Below are 15,041 nucleotides of genomic sequence, written 5' to 3'. Positions count from 1 at the left end.
CAGATTGTAAAGCCCCCTGAGGAAAATTTGTAATTTGCGATATTGGGGTGTATAAATACAATTTGATTGAATGATTGATAACGCTAGCTTGAGATTAATTGGTGCTCTTTATTGTGTGTGTGGAATTGGAGGTGTGTTGTGGTGGGTCTACACAACATTTAAAAATTATACTTTAATCTCGATCCAGAGGTTGTGATTGTTGAATGTGTGTAGGGACAATATTGAAATGCTACATTGTAGTTGGAAACAGTGTGACATGTAAATGTTCACTCTGCCCTCCCTGCAAACATGATATTGTTACTTCATTTCACAAATTATCTGAGTTTTAGGGAAATCATTTTATTAGCAATGGTCCATAATGCATACCATGTAACTGTAACATGAAGGGGGGATTAAACGCAGTACTCGAATGTATCTAAGTACAAGTACTATATGTAATTGATTCTCAATGCTTCTTTCTACTTTTACTCAGTGGTGGGCCGTCAGGGCCAGCAAGGCCTTCTCTGCTGGCCTAAACATCATCAGAATATACATTTAATTTTTATATATTTTTTCCACAAATATGTATCAAATTATTCCCCATAGTCTATTCTCTTTATTTCATAGCTTTCCTCTTGGTTGCGCTGCGTCCAGCCTCAGATCGAGATTTGGAGGTCTGGCCTTTATGTTAGAGCTTTTATCCAATCATATTTCAGCCATAATGTGTTGCCAGGGTCCAAGAAATCTGCCCTTAGGCCTTCAGAATCAACAGTGCAGGCACTGCCCCTAAAGTGAATGGAGACAAAACTGTGGCATTAACCAATCAGATTTCTAATTGGGGACACTGGGGCCAGCTAGCAGGCGTACGATAACGTCAGCACGTCTTTTGATTGGATAAGCACTATTGAGAGGCAGAGCTATGCAGAGCTAGCAAACTTTGAACAAGCTAATTTGTGTAGATTTCTACAAACTGTTTTTTTTCAACCCACAATGGCTGAAGGAGGAGAAGAGATCGATTTGGTTGCAGATATAATTACAACACCAAAAAAAACTTACGGCAGTTACAAAGTTCCGATAAGCAAGCAGTCTTAGACCGTACTCAGTACCAACAGCAGTGTAAGAGCAATAAACTGTAACAGATTGTGCAGTTCAACAGACACACTTTAGGATTTGACGTTTCCCACTTCCACATCGCACTGTGAACGCAGCTTAGTATTCGCTTGGTGCTTGCGATGGTGTCCTTACTATACGTTACTATAACTCAACAGTGGCTACACCTGCACAGAGCCTTATAAATGTGCTCACCGAGAACTTCTCTCTGAATATTATAAAGCTTGGTCATAACTAATGATAAGTGAGTAGTAATTATATTGTAATATAATAGATAATAGCATATACAGTACCAGTCAAAGGTTTGGACACAGTGCACAGAGTACTTTTAATACTTTAAGTACATTTTCTTGATCACGCTTACATACTTTTATTTAAGTAACATTTTCAATGCATGACTTTTACTTGAGTACAATATTTCTAGAGATTACTTCCTCCACCACTGATTAAATGTTATATTAATGCCCCAACACTCTATGTAGGCCATAGATTCCCTTTTCATTGTTTTTTCTCTGTACTCCAACAAATTGAATTAGAAATAAAACAGTTTATGAAGTTAAGCGATTCAGTTCAGATTACGGAGTGTTAAATGTTCACATTGAGTGAACAGTGTCCAACTGGTATAACGCTTTAATGTGAGCAAACAAATAATCACACTGTGGTGGCATTCAATCTATAGTCTGTATTTGAATGTTCTAATGCTTAGTAGAATTTGCATTAGACAAGACAATCAATACACAACTTTTATTATTACTGCACCATTCCATCAAATGCACATATTCTAAATGGTGTGTGCACCATTTCATCAAGTTTAACCTGAAATATTTAGTATCTTTTAGAAATCGCAAGCAGTTTATGCATGTGTCTTACCTGCAGTCTTGCCGTGGGTTGGCCACATATCCTGGGTAGGCTCCTTCAGTGATGTCACGGCACATTTTGCTGTCTCTGTCTGAAGGGAGCAGGGTTCCAGCTCGCACCATCAGACCCAAACAGTGATCAAACGTGTTCCTCTCTTCTGGACCATCCTCCGTGAAGAAACAGTGGCCCAGCGTGTCATAGCCCACCACATTCTTTACCTGGGGAATAGACATGTAGATGTTTACTGATCAAAGGCTGACATACTGTATGTCACACTAGCGCAAAACTTCCGTCCTCAATCGAATTGGAGAAATAATTGCCTGTGAAAGTATCAACTTTCCAAAGTCTAATTCCTCATGTTTAAACCACTTTCTGTTAAATGTACCATTATTTAATATAGGAGGGAGGTTCCTCTTTAGCTCCTTCATCCATCACTCCTTGCCAAGTGACTGAGCACTACAAGAAGGAAGACTCTGATCGTCTCAAACAACACTTCAGAGTGTCTGTGCTTCTTGGAGTCTCTGGGCACGGATCATGGATGTATTGAGAGACTTGACACTGTGTTCTAAGGTGGTGCCCCAAACATTTGCTGAAATTGTTTTATGCTTTCATACTTTTGGGTCCATAGAAGATGAGCATTAGAGTCAGCCTCAGCTGAGTCCTCCCGGCTCCACACACACATACAGCTATTTGTGGCCGATTTTTTTCTTTGGAACTAATAGATCCAACAGTGTTAATACAATGTTTTTGAGTTTGTTATGGCACTCAGAAAAATGTATCCATTACTGTGAAGCAGTTTTTTCTGTAATGGTTGTGTATGGGAAAATGTCTTTTTGTGTCAACGATTGTCTCATGACCTGAGAAACCTGGGGACATCGTTCTTCAAGGGGACTTGATGTTCACATGGGAACTGATAGGGAAACCTGAAAGAGGTGGTTGGGAGGACTACCTGCCTAATATGTCAGGTACATTTTTGTCAAAAAAAACAAAACAAATGTTGGATCACAAACCATCAAAATAAAACTGCAACCCAAAATTTGTATCATTACAAAATATTTATTATAGTTATAATGTTAAATACAAAGAAATGTAATTTGAATCTAAAATCGATGATTTGCAATCCCACATTCTTATTAACAGACAGAATTAACCACACCGATATGAGCCTGAGTGGTGCTTTGTGACTGGGCTTCGCTACCAATCATGGATTATCAAGAACAATGATGTTTTCAAAATAAAATGTATTTTAGTCCATATTTGGTTAAAAGCTGCTCAGCTCTATATTCACAGATGGTATATTTACTGGGTTTTGACAGTACATATTGTCGATTTATTATTTAGTTTCTATTAATTTTAAGTTTACATACATACAGTAATGTTGTGTTATGTGTCCTATATTATTTTTAATGTTGCATGTCATCAGGTGTGGGTGTTTTAAATGTTAAAATAACTGAACCAACTCTTGAACAATAGGGTACTTCAAATGGCAACATATTGTATATTATATATCTTAAAAGCAATAGTTTGGCAATATGGGGTATATGCTAATTGACGACAGTTAGATGAGAATATTAATACCTCTGGAGCAAAAGAGAAAATAAGTATATTTCCCAAAAAGTCAAACTTTTTCTATAATCACGTCCCCTACAAATACAGTATTTTAGTAGAAACTGAATAAAAAGTCAACTTAATTAACTTTAACTTAATGTAACTTAATGTAACTTAAATTCCTTACTGACCATCAGTCCGTTGGAGCTGTGTATGGTTACACAGCGGGAGAAAGAGTGGTGGATGGATAGATCGCTGACAGCAGTTGGGGGGTCATAGCCTCCCCTCTCGTCCACGTCTCCGTTCATATGGAAATGGACCGGATAGTGTCCCATTGTTTGTTGACCCATGTGCTGCAGCTCCACCCCAGATATATGAACTGCCCTGAAGCCACGCTCCACCTGATAGTGACAGCATATACATGTCAGTCACTCCTGCAGGGTGATCAGGTTCTTGCATCAAATAACAGCTATAACTGTAATCATCGGGCACAGACAAAAGGAGAAGAAAAGATGGAAGAGGGATGTAGGAAGAATGAAAGGAGTGGGGCATGGGGAAGAGGGAAGAAACAGGAAGTAGGGGATTGGATAGAAAAAAGTATGTAACAAAGATGAAGAGATGGAGAGACTTGAGGAAGTTAAAGGTTACAGCCTTTGAGAAAATGCTAAAACAAAAGTTACATATGTAACTACGGTTCTATGAATCCTGGATGACCGCCAGAGGCAGTACTTAACACTGAATACGTTCTGTTTTGCGCATGCGCAGGTCGAATATTTATATCAACAAAGTCACGTGAGACCTCGGATGACTCCGGTCATGTATAAGATCCGGTGTCCTACAGAATCTTCTCGCGAAATCACGAGATTCCGAGTGACTAAGAACTCTGGCGGTCATCCAGGATTCATAGAACCGTAGTTACATACGTAACTTTCCTCCTTACTGACCGCCAGAGGCAGTGCTTAACACTGGATGACTTATAACAGCAGAGTCGCAAGGAATCCCAGGTACCTACCTGAGGGATTCTGCAGAAGAACCACGGCCAACGGATGAGGGATGGCTACCTTGACCCTGTAAAATCTGGAGAATGTGCTCGGTGATGCCCATGTGGCCGCAGCACATATGTCCTCCAAGGGCATACCTCTCAGGGTAGCCCATGATGTGGAGACACTCCTGGTGGAGTGGCACTTTACTCCGGGCGGCAGAGAACGGTCATTCGCCCTGTATGCATGGTAAATTACATCCACGATCTAGTGGGACAGGCGCTGTTTTGAGAGAGCGTAACCTTTCCTAGGACCATCGTGACAGATAAAAAGGTGTTCTGACTGTCATATGCATGTGGTATACCTGATATAAGCTCTGAGGGCTCGTACCTGGCACAAGGGTCTTGACCTTTCCTCCCCGTCTCCTATGGGGGGGTCAAACTGTGCCAACTGGATAGGCCGATTCAAGTGTGAGTCTGCCAACACCTTAGGGAGGAATACTGTATTTGGCCACAGCGTGACACCGGAGCCATCAGAATTCCACCTCAAACATGAATTATTTACAGACACGGTTTGTAGCTCCCCTACACGCTTTGCTGAAATGATGGCAAGGAGAAAAGCAGTTTTGGCCGACAACCACCTTAGCTCTGCCTGGTCCAAAGGTTCAAAGGGAGGCAAAAATAAGGCGTCCAAAACCAGGGGCAGGTCCCATGGAGGAGCCCTTGGGGCGCTCCGGGGGTCGCAACCTCAGAGCTCCCTTTAAGAAGAGGGCTACCAGCCTGTGGGTCCCCACTGTGTTGTTGTCAACTTTAGTATGTCGCGAGGAAATAGCCGCCACATACAGTATATCTCAAAAGTGAGTACACCCTTTAGATTTTTGCAAATATTCTGTTATATCCTTTCAGGGGATAACATTATCCTACTGAAACTTTGATATAACTTAAAGTAGTCAGTGTGCTGCTTGAATAACAGTATAGATTTATTGTCCTTTGAAAATTACTCAGTACACAGCTGTTAATGTCTAAACAGCTGGCAACAAAAGTGAGTACACCCCATAGTGAACATGTCTAAATTGTGCCCAAAGTGTCAATATTTTGTGTGACCACCATTGTTATCTAGCACTGCTTTAACCCTCCTGGGCATGGAATTCACCAGAGCTGCACAGGTTGCTTCTGGAATCTTCTTCCACTCCTCCACGACGACATCACGGAGCGCACGGATGTTGGACACCTTGCACTCCTCCACCTTCCTCTTGAGGATGCCCCACATGTGCTCAATTGGGTTTAGGTCTGGAGACATACTTGGCCAGTCCATCACCTTAACCTTCAGCTTCTTCAGCAAGGCCGTTGTCATCTTGGAGGTGTGTTTAGGGTCATTATCATGTTGGAAAACTGCCCTACGGCCCAGTTTCCGAAGAGAGGGGATCATGCTCTGCTGCAGGATGTCACAGAATTCATGTGTCCCTCAATGAAATGCAGCTCCCCAGTGCCGGCAGCACTCATGCAGCCCCAGACCATGATGCTGCCACCACCATGCTTGACTGTAGGCAAAACACATTTGTCTTGGTACTCCTCACCAGGGTGCCGCCACACACGCCGGACACCATCTGACCCAAACAGGTTTATTTTGGTCTCATCAGACCACAGGACATGGTTCCAGTAACTCATGTTCTTGGATTCATTGTCTTCAGCAAACTGTTTGCGGGCTTTCTTATGCATCGGTTTCAGAAGGGGCTTCTGTCTGGGGCGACGGCCATACAAACCGTTTTGATGCAGTGTGCGGCGTATGGTCTGGGCACTGACAGGCTGACATCCCACTTCTGCAACCTCTGCAGCAATGCTGGAAGCACTCGCACGTCTATTTTTGGAAACCAACCTCTGGATATGACGCTGAGCACGTGGACTCAACTTCTTTGGTCGACCCTGGCGAGGCCTGTTCCGAGTGGAACCTGTCCTGGAAAACCGCTGTATGATCTTAGCCACTGTGCTGCAACTCATTTTCATGGTGTTGGCAATCTTCTTATAGCCAAGGCCATCTTTGTGAAGCGCAATAATCCTTTTTTTCAGCCGCTCAGAGAGTTCCTTGCCATGAGGTGCCATGTTGTCCAGCATTCAGAGAGAATTGTGCCCAAAACACCAAATTTAACAGCCCTGCTTATCATTTACACCTGAATCCTTGTAACACTAACGAGTCACATGACACCAGGGCGGGAAAACAACATCATTGGGCACAATTAGGACATGTTCACTATGGGGTGTACTCACTTTTGTTGCCAGCTGTTTAGACATTAACAGCTGTGTACTGAGTAATTTTCAAAGGACAATAAATCTATACTGTTATTCAAGCAGCACACTGACTACTTTAAGTTATATCAAAGTTTCAGTAGGATAATGTTATCCCCTGAAAGGATATAACAGAATATTTGCAAAAATCTAAAGGGTGTACTTACTTTTGAGATATACTGGACATCCTAATGGTAGTCGGAGACCGGCCACCATCTAGGAGGGACTGCAGAAACTCCAGGATAGTAGGCACAGAGCAATGTACTGGGTCCCTGCTTCGCTCTGTACACCAGTCGGAAAATAGCTTCCACCTATTCTCATACTGCCGACGAGTAGACAGTGCTCTAGCATTCAGAATAGTCATTCTGACAGGCTCTGTGCACTTACTCAGCAGTGGTTCAGGCCCAGCGGCCAGATCCACAGCTGAAGGCGGCAGGGATCGGGATGCTAAATCCGACCCTTCAGTTTATGATAACAGGTCCTTCCTGCCGGGGAGACGCCAGGGCATCCCGCAGCAGAGTCTGTGCAGCAGGGAGAACCAAGTCCTGGATGGCCAAAAGTGGGCCACCAGAAGCACTCTGAGAAGTGTTGGTAAAATCAGAGGAAGGGGTGGAAAGGCGTATAGGAGACTGTCTGGCCACGTGTGAGCCAGAGCGTCCTGACCCAGAGGGCTGATCTTTTCCGTCAGGGAAAACCACAGGGAACAGTCGGTTGACAGCTTCGAGGCAAAAAGATCCACCTTTGCCTGCCGAAGAGCCCCCAGATGCTGTGCACCACCTCTGGATGAAGCCGCCATTCCCCTGGCGGAGGTTTGTGGCAGAAGAGGAAGTCCGCTACATTGTTCCACCCCCCTGGTAGATACATTGCCTGTAGGCTGGTCAAGCCAGGGGCAGCCCACGTTAAAAGAGCCTGGGACACTTCTAGCAACCATGCAGATTTTATGCCCCCCTGATGGTTTATATAAAAAACGGTTGTGGTGTTGTCCGACCAAACAAACACATGCTTCCCTCTCAGGTATGGCAGGAAGTCCCTGAGCGCTAGGTGCACAGCCTGTAGCTCTAGCACATTGATGTTATCTGTACGGTCTTGGGCAGACCACTGCCCCTGAGCCGTCCTGTTCTGCCACACCGCCCCCCATCCAGAGAGGCTGGCATCTGTGGTAACAGTCTCTCTGCGGTAAGGAACAGAACCCGCTGGATGGATAGAAAAGAAAAAAACACACCAACTTTACTGAGGGCTGCTGCGAGAGCACTGCTTGTGGAGAATCAGCCAGGGAACAGTAATGCAGTGAGAGGGGAGGAGAGAGCGCTCCCTTCACTGATACTGTTTTTAGGTTAGCATGAGCCACTCTGAGCACACTGCTAACTTGTAGAACGCCAGGCCAGGGAGCAGTATATGCAGTAAGAGGGGAGGAGAGAGCCCTCCCTTCATTGATGCTGTTTGTAGGTTAGTGTGAGCCAAAGCACACTGCTAACTTGTAGAAAAACCAGCGTAGGTGATACCGTAGTAGGTGAGATCTACTAGCATTTAGCCAACACCGAGCGACATGCTCCAGCTGGCAAACATAAATGTTTAGCTCGTTTGCAAAGCTTAACGATCTCACCACCGGTGAACTTGACCGGATCTTCCCTCCAGTACGAAGGTCCAAAAACGGTGAGGGACAGCCCTTCGCAGCCTCTGGAGGGCGAGTAACCCGCAGCTCTGACCAATGTGGTCGCGACGAGCTTCGAGTAATAGTATTTTCCCTTTATTAGCCTGCGTCTCAGCGAGAAGAAATTAAGGACTGATCTCGTCGATGACACCGGATCTTATACATGACCTGGGTCATCCGAGGTCGCACGTGACTTTGTCGATGTAAATATTCGACCTGCGCATGCGCGAGACGGAACATATTCAGTGTTAAGCACTGCCTCTGGCGGTCAGTAAGGATGAACTAGAACTCCTTGCTGTTTATGAAATAATAATAAAAATACAGGTGGAAACCTGCTTCTCTCAGTTTGTGACCAGCTGATTAGTGGAGATAGAAGGTTTTAACACAACAATAATGGCACAACTGTCAAGTATGCTCTGATGCATTTATCTTGAAGGGCTAAACTGAAATCTCACTGAGGCTTTCCTTTCTCTGTGTGTGTGTTGCTTGTACGTGCTTTACATACACCCATGCAGGAGAAATATGTGACATGAGTCTGTGATGGAAATGTATAATAGGATATGATAGCTTTCCCTGAGGAGACAGAGGCATGAAGGCAGCAGCAATACAACCACAGCCTCTCTCTCTCCTTCTGTCATTTCCTGTCTCTTAGTGTCTCTCTCCTCCTCGTCAGGGTTATATATATACATATATTTACATCATGGCTTTAGTTCAGCTTCTTAGACTACTCTTATTTAAATGTTAATTGTACATCAAATGTGGAAATAAGTGTGTGAATGGAAACATGGGACTATGCACTTTACCCACTGCCAGACTTCACTCACTTATCTTTCGAATTTCATGCTGTCACTGTAACAAAGCCGGTTACATTAAACAGTGTTGTTCTCTACCGTCCTCCATGTCCTTTAGGAGAGTTTTTGGAGAAATTGGACGTTCTCCTGTCCAACATCCCTGAAAATGGCCCTCCGCTCATACTTCTCGGTGACTTCAACAGACTTATTATCTCTCCTATCTTATTTTGGTCTCTCCCTGTCTCCCTCCCCTCCTACTCACAAAGCTAGCAACCACCTCGACCTCATATTCACGAGAAACTGCTCGACCTCAAACCTCAAAACCCCACTTCACATCTCTGATCACTTTTTCATATCCTACTCTCTCCCAAACTAACAAACCTATCTCCCCGAAAACTGTACCCCTCCACCGTAACCTCCGCTCCCTCTCTCCCTCTTCTCTTGCCTCAGCTGTCCTCTCGGCCCTTTCTTCTCCTGACACCTTCTCACTCATGCTTGCCAATTCTGCCACAGACACTGTCCTCTCTACTCTGTTCTCCTCTCTGGACTCCTTCTGACCTCTCACTCTCCAGCAGATTCGCCAGACCCCTCCAGCTCCCTGGTTGGATGACTCTGCGTGCTAACAGAGCCATCCTACGGGGAGCTGAAAGAAAATGGCTGAAATCAAAACACCCTCACGACCTACTTACCTTTCAAACTCTTCTCTCCTCTTTCTCTTCGTCAATTTCAGAAGCGAAAAGCACTTTCTTTCAACAAAAAATCCAATCCTCTTTCTCTGATCCCAAAAAACTTTTCTCTATCTTCTCCACCCTCCCAGTCCCCCACCTCCTTCTTCCCTCCTACCGTACCACTTTGTCAACTACTTTGTAAAAAAGATAGATGACATACGCTCTTTATTTTCCGACTTGCCTTTACTTCTTTCTCCACTCTCTCTTCGAATGAAGTTCTATCTCTCATTACCTCTGCCCGTCCTACCACCTGCCCTCTGGACCCTATCCCCTCTCACCTTCTCCAGTCTATTGCTCCTGACCTCCTTCCTTTTCTCACCCATCTCATCAACATCTCCTTAACATCTGGCTGCTATCCTAACAATCTTAAGGAGGCAAGAGTGAACCCTCTCTTAAAGAAACCCTCACTCGATCCTTCTGAAGTCAACAACTACAGACCTGTCTCTCTTCTTTCTTTTCTTTCCAAAACACTTGAGCGTGCAGTCTTTAATCAACTCTCGTCATACCTTCACCAGAACAATCTTCTTGATCCGCACCAATCTGGTTTCAAGGCGGGCCACTCAACTGAGACTGCCCTCCTCGCTGTCAATGAGGAACTCCACGCTGCGAGAGCAGCCTCCCTCTCCTCTGTTGTCATCCTTCTGGACCTTTCTGCTGCGTTTGACACAGTGAACCACCAGATCCTCCTCCACACCCTCCAAGAACTGGGAGTCTCAGGCTCTGCTCTCTCCCTGCTCGCATCCTACCTAAAGGATCGCACCTACAGGGTAACTTGGAGAGGGGCTCTGTTGAACCCCTGTCAACTCACCACCGGGGTATCCCAGGGCTCTGACCTGGGGCCTCTCCTCTTTTCACTGTACACCAACTCAATTGGCTCTGTCATTCACTCTCATGGTTTCTCCTACCACAGCTACGCAGATGAACCTTAACTGATTCTGTCTTTTCCCAGATCTGAAATCCAGGTGGAGGCACGGATCTCGGCTGTCTGGCTGATATCTCTCGGTGGATGGCCGCACATCACTTGTAACTCAACCTTTACAAGACCGAGCTCCTTTTCCAGGTAAGGGCTCTCCCATCCAAGACCTTACCATTAGCATCGGCACCTCTGTTGTTTCCCTGACTCTGACTGCAAGGAATCTGGGTGTGACGCTGGACAACCAACTGTCCTTCGATCGCAACATCGCTGCAACAACTCGCTCCTGCAGATGCACTCTGTACAACATCAGGAGGATACGTCCCCTACTGACTCAGAAGGCGACACAGGTTCTTGTTCAGGCTTTTGTCATCATCACTCCTTGACTACTGCAACTCCCTCCTTGCTGGACTGCCTGCATATGCCATTCAACCTCTACAACTCATCCAGAATGCAGCAGCCCGACTGGTCTTCAATCTACCCAAGATCTCCCACACTACACCGCTTCTCCGCTCCCTTCACTGGCTACCAGTGGCGGCCCGAAGCTGCTTCAAGACTCTGGTGCTGGCCTACTGTGCTGTGGATCAGCCCTTCCTACATCCAGGTCATGGTCCAACCATACACCCCAGCGCGTTCACTTCGCACTGCATCGACCAATCAGCTCGCCACTCCCTCACTACGAGTGGGACCCAGATTTCCCTCAAACAAAACCCGCCTGTTTGCTATCCTGGCTCCAAAATTGTGGAACGACCTCCCCAATGATGTCAGGACAGCAGACAGTCTTCACACCTTCCGTCGCAGACTGAAAACTCACCTGTTTCGACTGCACCTCGGCGAATGAATAATCAAATGAATTGTTTTTGTCGGTCTTTGTATGTTGCACTTATATTGGTTTGGCTTATTTATAGCTAATAGTTGAATTTGTATTCTATTATTTCTGTATGTTGCACTTATGTAGCACTTCACTTATATGATTGTACCTATTTGAAGCTATTGTACTTACAAGATTCTTGCTGTTCGGAGTTGTATCTCCATGATTGTTTGTACTTTTTGTACGTCGCTTTGGACAAAAGCATCAGCTAAATTAACTGTAATGTAATGTAATGTAATGCACATCCAGGGGCCTTTGGTCATTGTAGAATAAATCTTTTTGTTGAAGAAAGCTTCACTTGGGTCCAATTTGAAGAAAATAATCTTGATTGGTTGGACGGATGGACACATGGACAGATGGATGGATAGATGGATAGATTGTTCTGGATAACACAATTAATTTAAATATGTTGCATGATACAAACTACACAGTTCCTCGATCTTTGGCCTAAGGTTTTATGGTACTATTCCATTATGAATCGCACTGTGCTTGAACATATTACTTCTGCACAATCCAAGACTAGCACAGAAGTCCAACTATAAAGCACTGTTCAGGTTCAGATTGCGCAGGCCATCTCCAAGGTTTCTCCAGCTTTGCCCTCATAACTGTTGAAGTCCACCGGCAGAGCTCACTGTGGTACACCAGACCCAGTGCTACTGTATGCGTACAAGGGAGCACTAGCTGTAGGTGGAATGTCCCCAGAGAGGTGACAATCCACATCCCCAGAGCCACTCTGTGATGCCAGGGGTAAGCATGCCTGGTATCTGCCTTTGCCTGATGCCTGGCTGATAATACACCTGTCCTGACCACAACATATATCCACGTGGCTCCATGTAATTCTTTCAGGCTGTACCAGGTCTGGCTCCAGGAGGGGGCCCCAGTTTACCTGTTCTGGAGCAGGTCACTGCCAAGTGCTTGTCCTCGGGCAGCATACAATGACCCCTGGTGGAAACTGGTTTATAAGCGGTTGGTTCTGTAAATGACAAGATTAGGACAGCCGTGTACCTTCACATGTCCACCGAAAGTGTCAAAGTCGAAGAATTTGCAGGCCTCGTTGCCATAGCAGCCGGGCTCCATCTCACCACGGAGAAGGATGTTGCGGCTCAGCAACCCCACCTCCGCCCTCATGTCCACCCCGTCCACTTCCTCACCCATGTGGATAAACTTGGCCTTACCTGCACACACACGCACACGCACACACACACACACAATACCTCAGATATACATTAGATTAGATGATGAGCAGCACCTTGTATGGCAGCCCTGCCCTCAGTGTATGCCTGTGTATGTCAATTGGTAAATGTTGGCATGAAGTGTAAGAGCACTTTGAGTGCACATTATATGTTATATACAGTCTAAGAAAAGTACAGTTTGTTTGCTCTGTGTGTGGCTGAACATATGGAGGACATACTGGTGAAGTTGAGTCAAAAATAATCCTAATAAATAATAATAATAATAATAATAATAAAAATAAACACTTGTTCTTAACAACCAGCCTTGTTCATTAAACAAAACAAAACACAAATTCACTTTATTTCGAGAGTTATTGATTGTTCATATATTGTTGAATAGTTCTTCATATGCTGCTGTGGCTGGAACTGTACACTCAAAGGGGGCAGTTGAGCTCCATGTCATGTAATATAATATTATCACTTCTGATTGAGACTGAAATGTTCTGAAACTGACCAAATAAACACTTTTGTATTAAAGCTTTAATTTGGAAGATTATCATTTTCCAATCACAAGAGCCATGATTTGCAGTACATTTGTTTTGACAGTAAAAAAAATGAAAGCCACTGGACTTACAAAAGACTCTTCACTGCACACATTTTGACTCAGCACAGTTGGAATTAATAATAACATAAATTATGTCTCTGTTCCATTTAAGTGTCCAGTACGAAAAGTCAGTGAGCCAGCATTCTCAATATCAGGGGCATCGAAACGGAACACAGCCATTGTTTATGTTATTGAAAAGTCGAAATGTCTCCATGTCTATTCATCTGGATATTAAAAGAAGCCATCATAAGCTACTGGTCATACCAAACTAATGAGACTGTATCTGTTATGATCTTGGTTTCTGTTTCCTGTTTTATTTTGAAATGTTCCCTTCCCCTTGTGTCATGTCTGGTATTACTTCCTGCCCTTTTGTTTTCTGCCTTTCTCCCCAGGTGTGTCTCGTTCCCTTCATTAGTTTCCTCCTGTGTATTTGCCTTACTCTCCCAGCTGTGTCTCGTTCCCTCGTTTAGTGTCTGTGTGTATATATCCCTGTCTGTCCCAGTGTTCCTGGTGAGTTCGTCATCTAAGTGTCACCCCTGTTGTTGGTGTCTGCTCGTGCTGCTCGTGCTGCTCGTGCTGCTCGTGCTGCTCGTGCTGCTCGTGCTGCTCGTGCTGCTCGTGTCTTCCTGGTTTGTGTTTTCAGTTTTATTTGTTAATTTGTATTTTTACTAGCTTTTCATAAAATAAAGCTCTCTTTTTGTTAGAACTTTGTCCAGTGTACTGCTTTTGGGTCCTCACCTTTTCCTCACCGTGACAGTACGAACTCACCAAGAATGGACCCAGCAGTGCGTGATGATGAGGATTATTTTTGTCTGTATGTCGCATTAATATGTCTTTTGCGTCAATGGAAGGCCTGTAGAAAGGACCAACAGGTCCTTCTTCGACAGGCCCGTGGGTAGGTGGCTGAAAGGCCTTGGTTGAGGAGTCTCCTGCCTGAGGAGATCAGGGATTTCCTCAACCTCGCAGATCGGTCTGACTTCCAGTCAACTCGCCAGCTCCCCGTTCCTCCTGCTCCAGCACCAGACCCATTTCAGGGTACCTGCCTAGCCCGGAAAGGACCTCTGTGTGCGCAAAAGGCTTCTAGGTCTCTGAGGAGGAGATTTGGCCGTGCTAGCCACCGTCATTCTGGCTCCCAGTTCACCGTTCCTGCAGCTGGGCCGCCGCAGCCCCCTGTTTCCGCTGCCGGGTCGCGACAGACCGCTGTTTCCACTGCGGGGCCGCGACAGCCTCCTGTTTCTGCTGCCGGATCTCCACAGACCCCAGTCCCTGCATTCTCCTGGCCCCTCGAGACCACAGTCCCTGCGTTCTCCTGGATCCTCGAGACACAGTCCCTGCATTCTCCTGGTTCCTCGAGACCCCAGCCCCTGTGCTCCCTCTGTCCCTCGAGACCCCAGCCCCTGTGCTCCCTCTGTCCCTTGAGACCCCAGTCCCTGCATTCTCCTGGTTCCTCAAGACCCCAGTCTCTGCGTTCTCCTGGTTCCTCGAGACCCCAGCTGTAATCCCTTCGCCTCCCCAGACCCCTGAGGTCCCTTCGCTCCCCCTCTCCTCTCGATG

At 45.4% G+C, this 15,041-nt stretch overlaps 1 protein-coding gene across 4 annotated transcripts in view; it reads right to left on the bottom strand.

Annotated features, from left to right (window-relative positions):
• Positions 1-15,041, bottom strand: part of cemip (cell migration inducing hyaluronidase 1) — a 177,176-nt gene that overhangs the window by 31,141 nt on the left and 130,994 nt on the right. For all 4 annotated transcript variants that reach the window (XM_029457806.1, XM_029457817.1, XM_029457798.1 and 1 more), the window contains exons 12-14: positions 12,717-12,886; positions 3,687-3,896; positions 1,960-2,165 (exon numbers count right to left, since the gene is read on the bottom strand). In XM_029457806.1, the coding sequence (XP_029313666.1) occupies positions 1,960-2,165; positions 3,687-3,896; positions 12,717-12,886 (586 nt within the window). The remainder of the gene's footprint in view (positions 1-1,959; positions 2,166-3,686; positions 3,897-12,716; positions 12,887-15,041) is intronic.

Source organism: Cottoperca gobio, chromosome 3, assembly GCF_900634415.1.
Source record: "Cottoperca gobio chromosome 3, fCotGob3.1, whole genome shotgun sequence".
In the NCBI taxonomy this organism is placed as follows: Eukaryota; Metazoa; Chordata; class Actinopteri; order Perciformes; family Bovichtidae; genus Cottoperca; species Cottoperca gobio.
The sequence above is the reverse complement of the archived record's forward strand: the minus strand, read 5'-3'. Positions and strand labels throughout refer to the sequence as shown.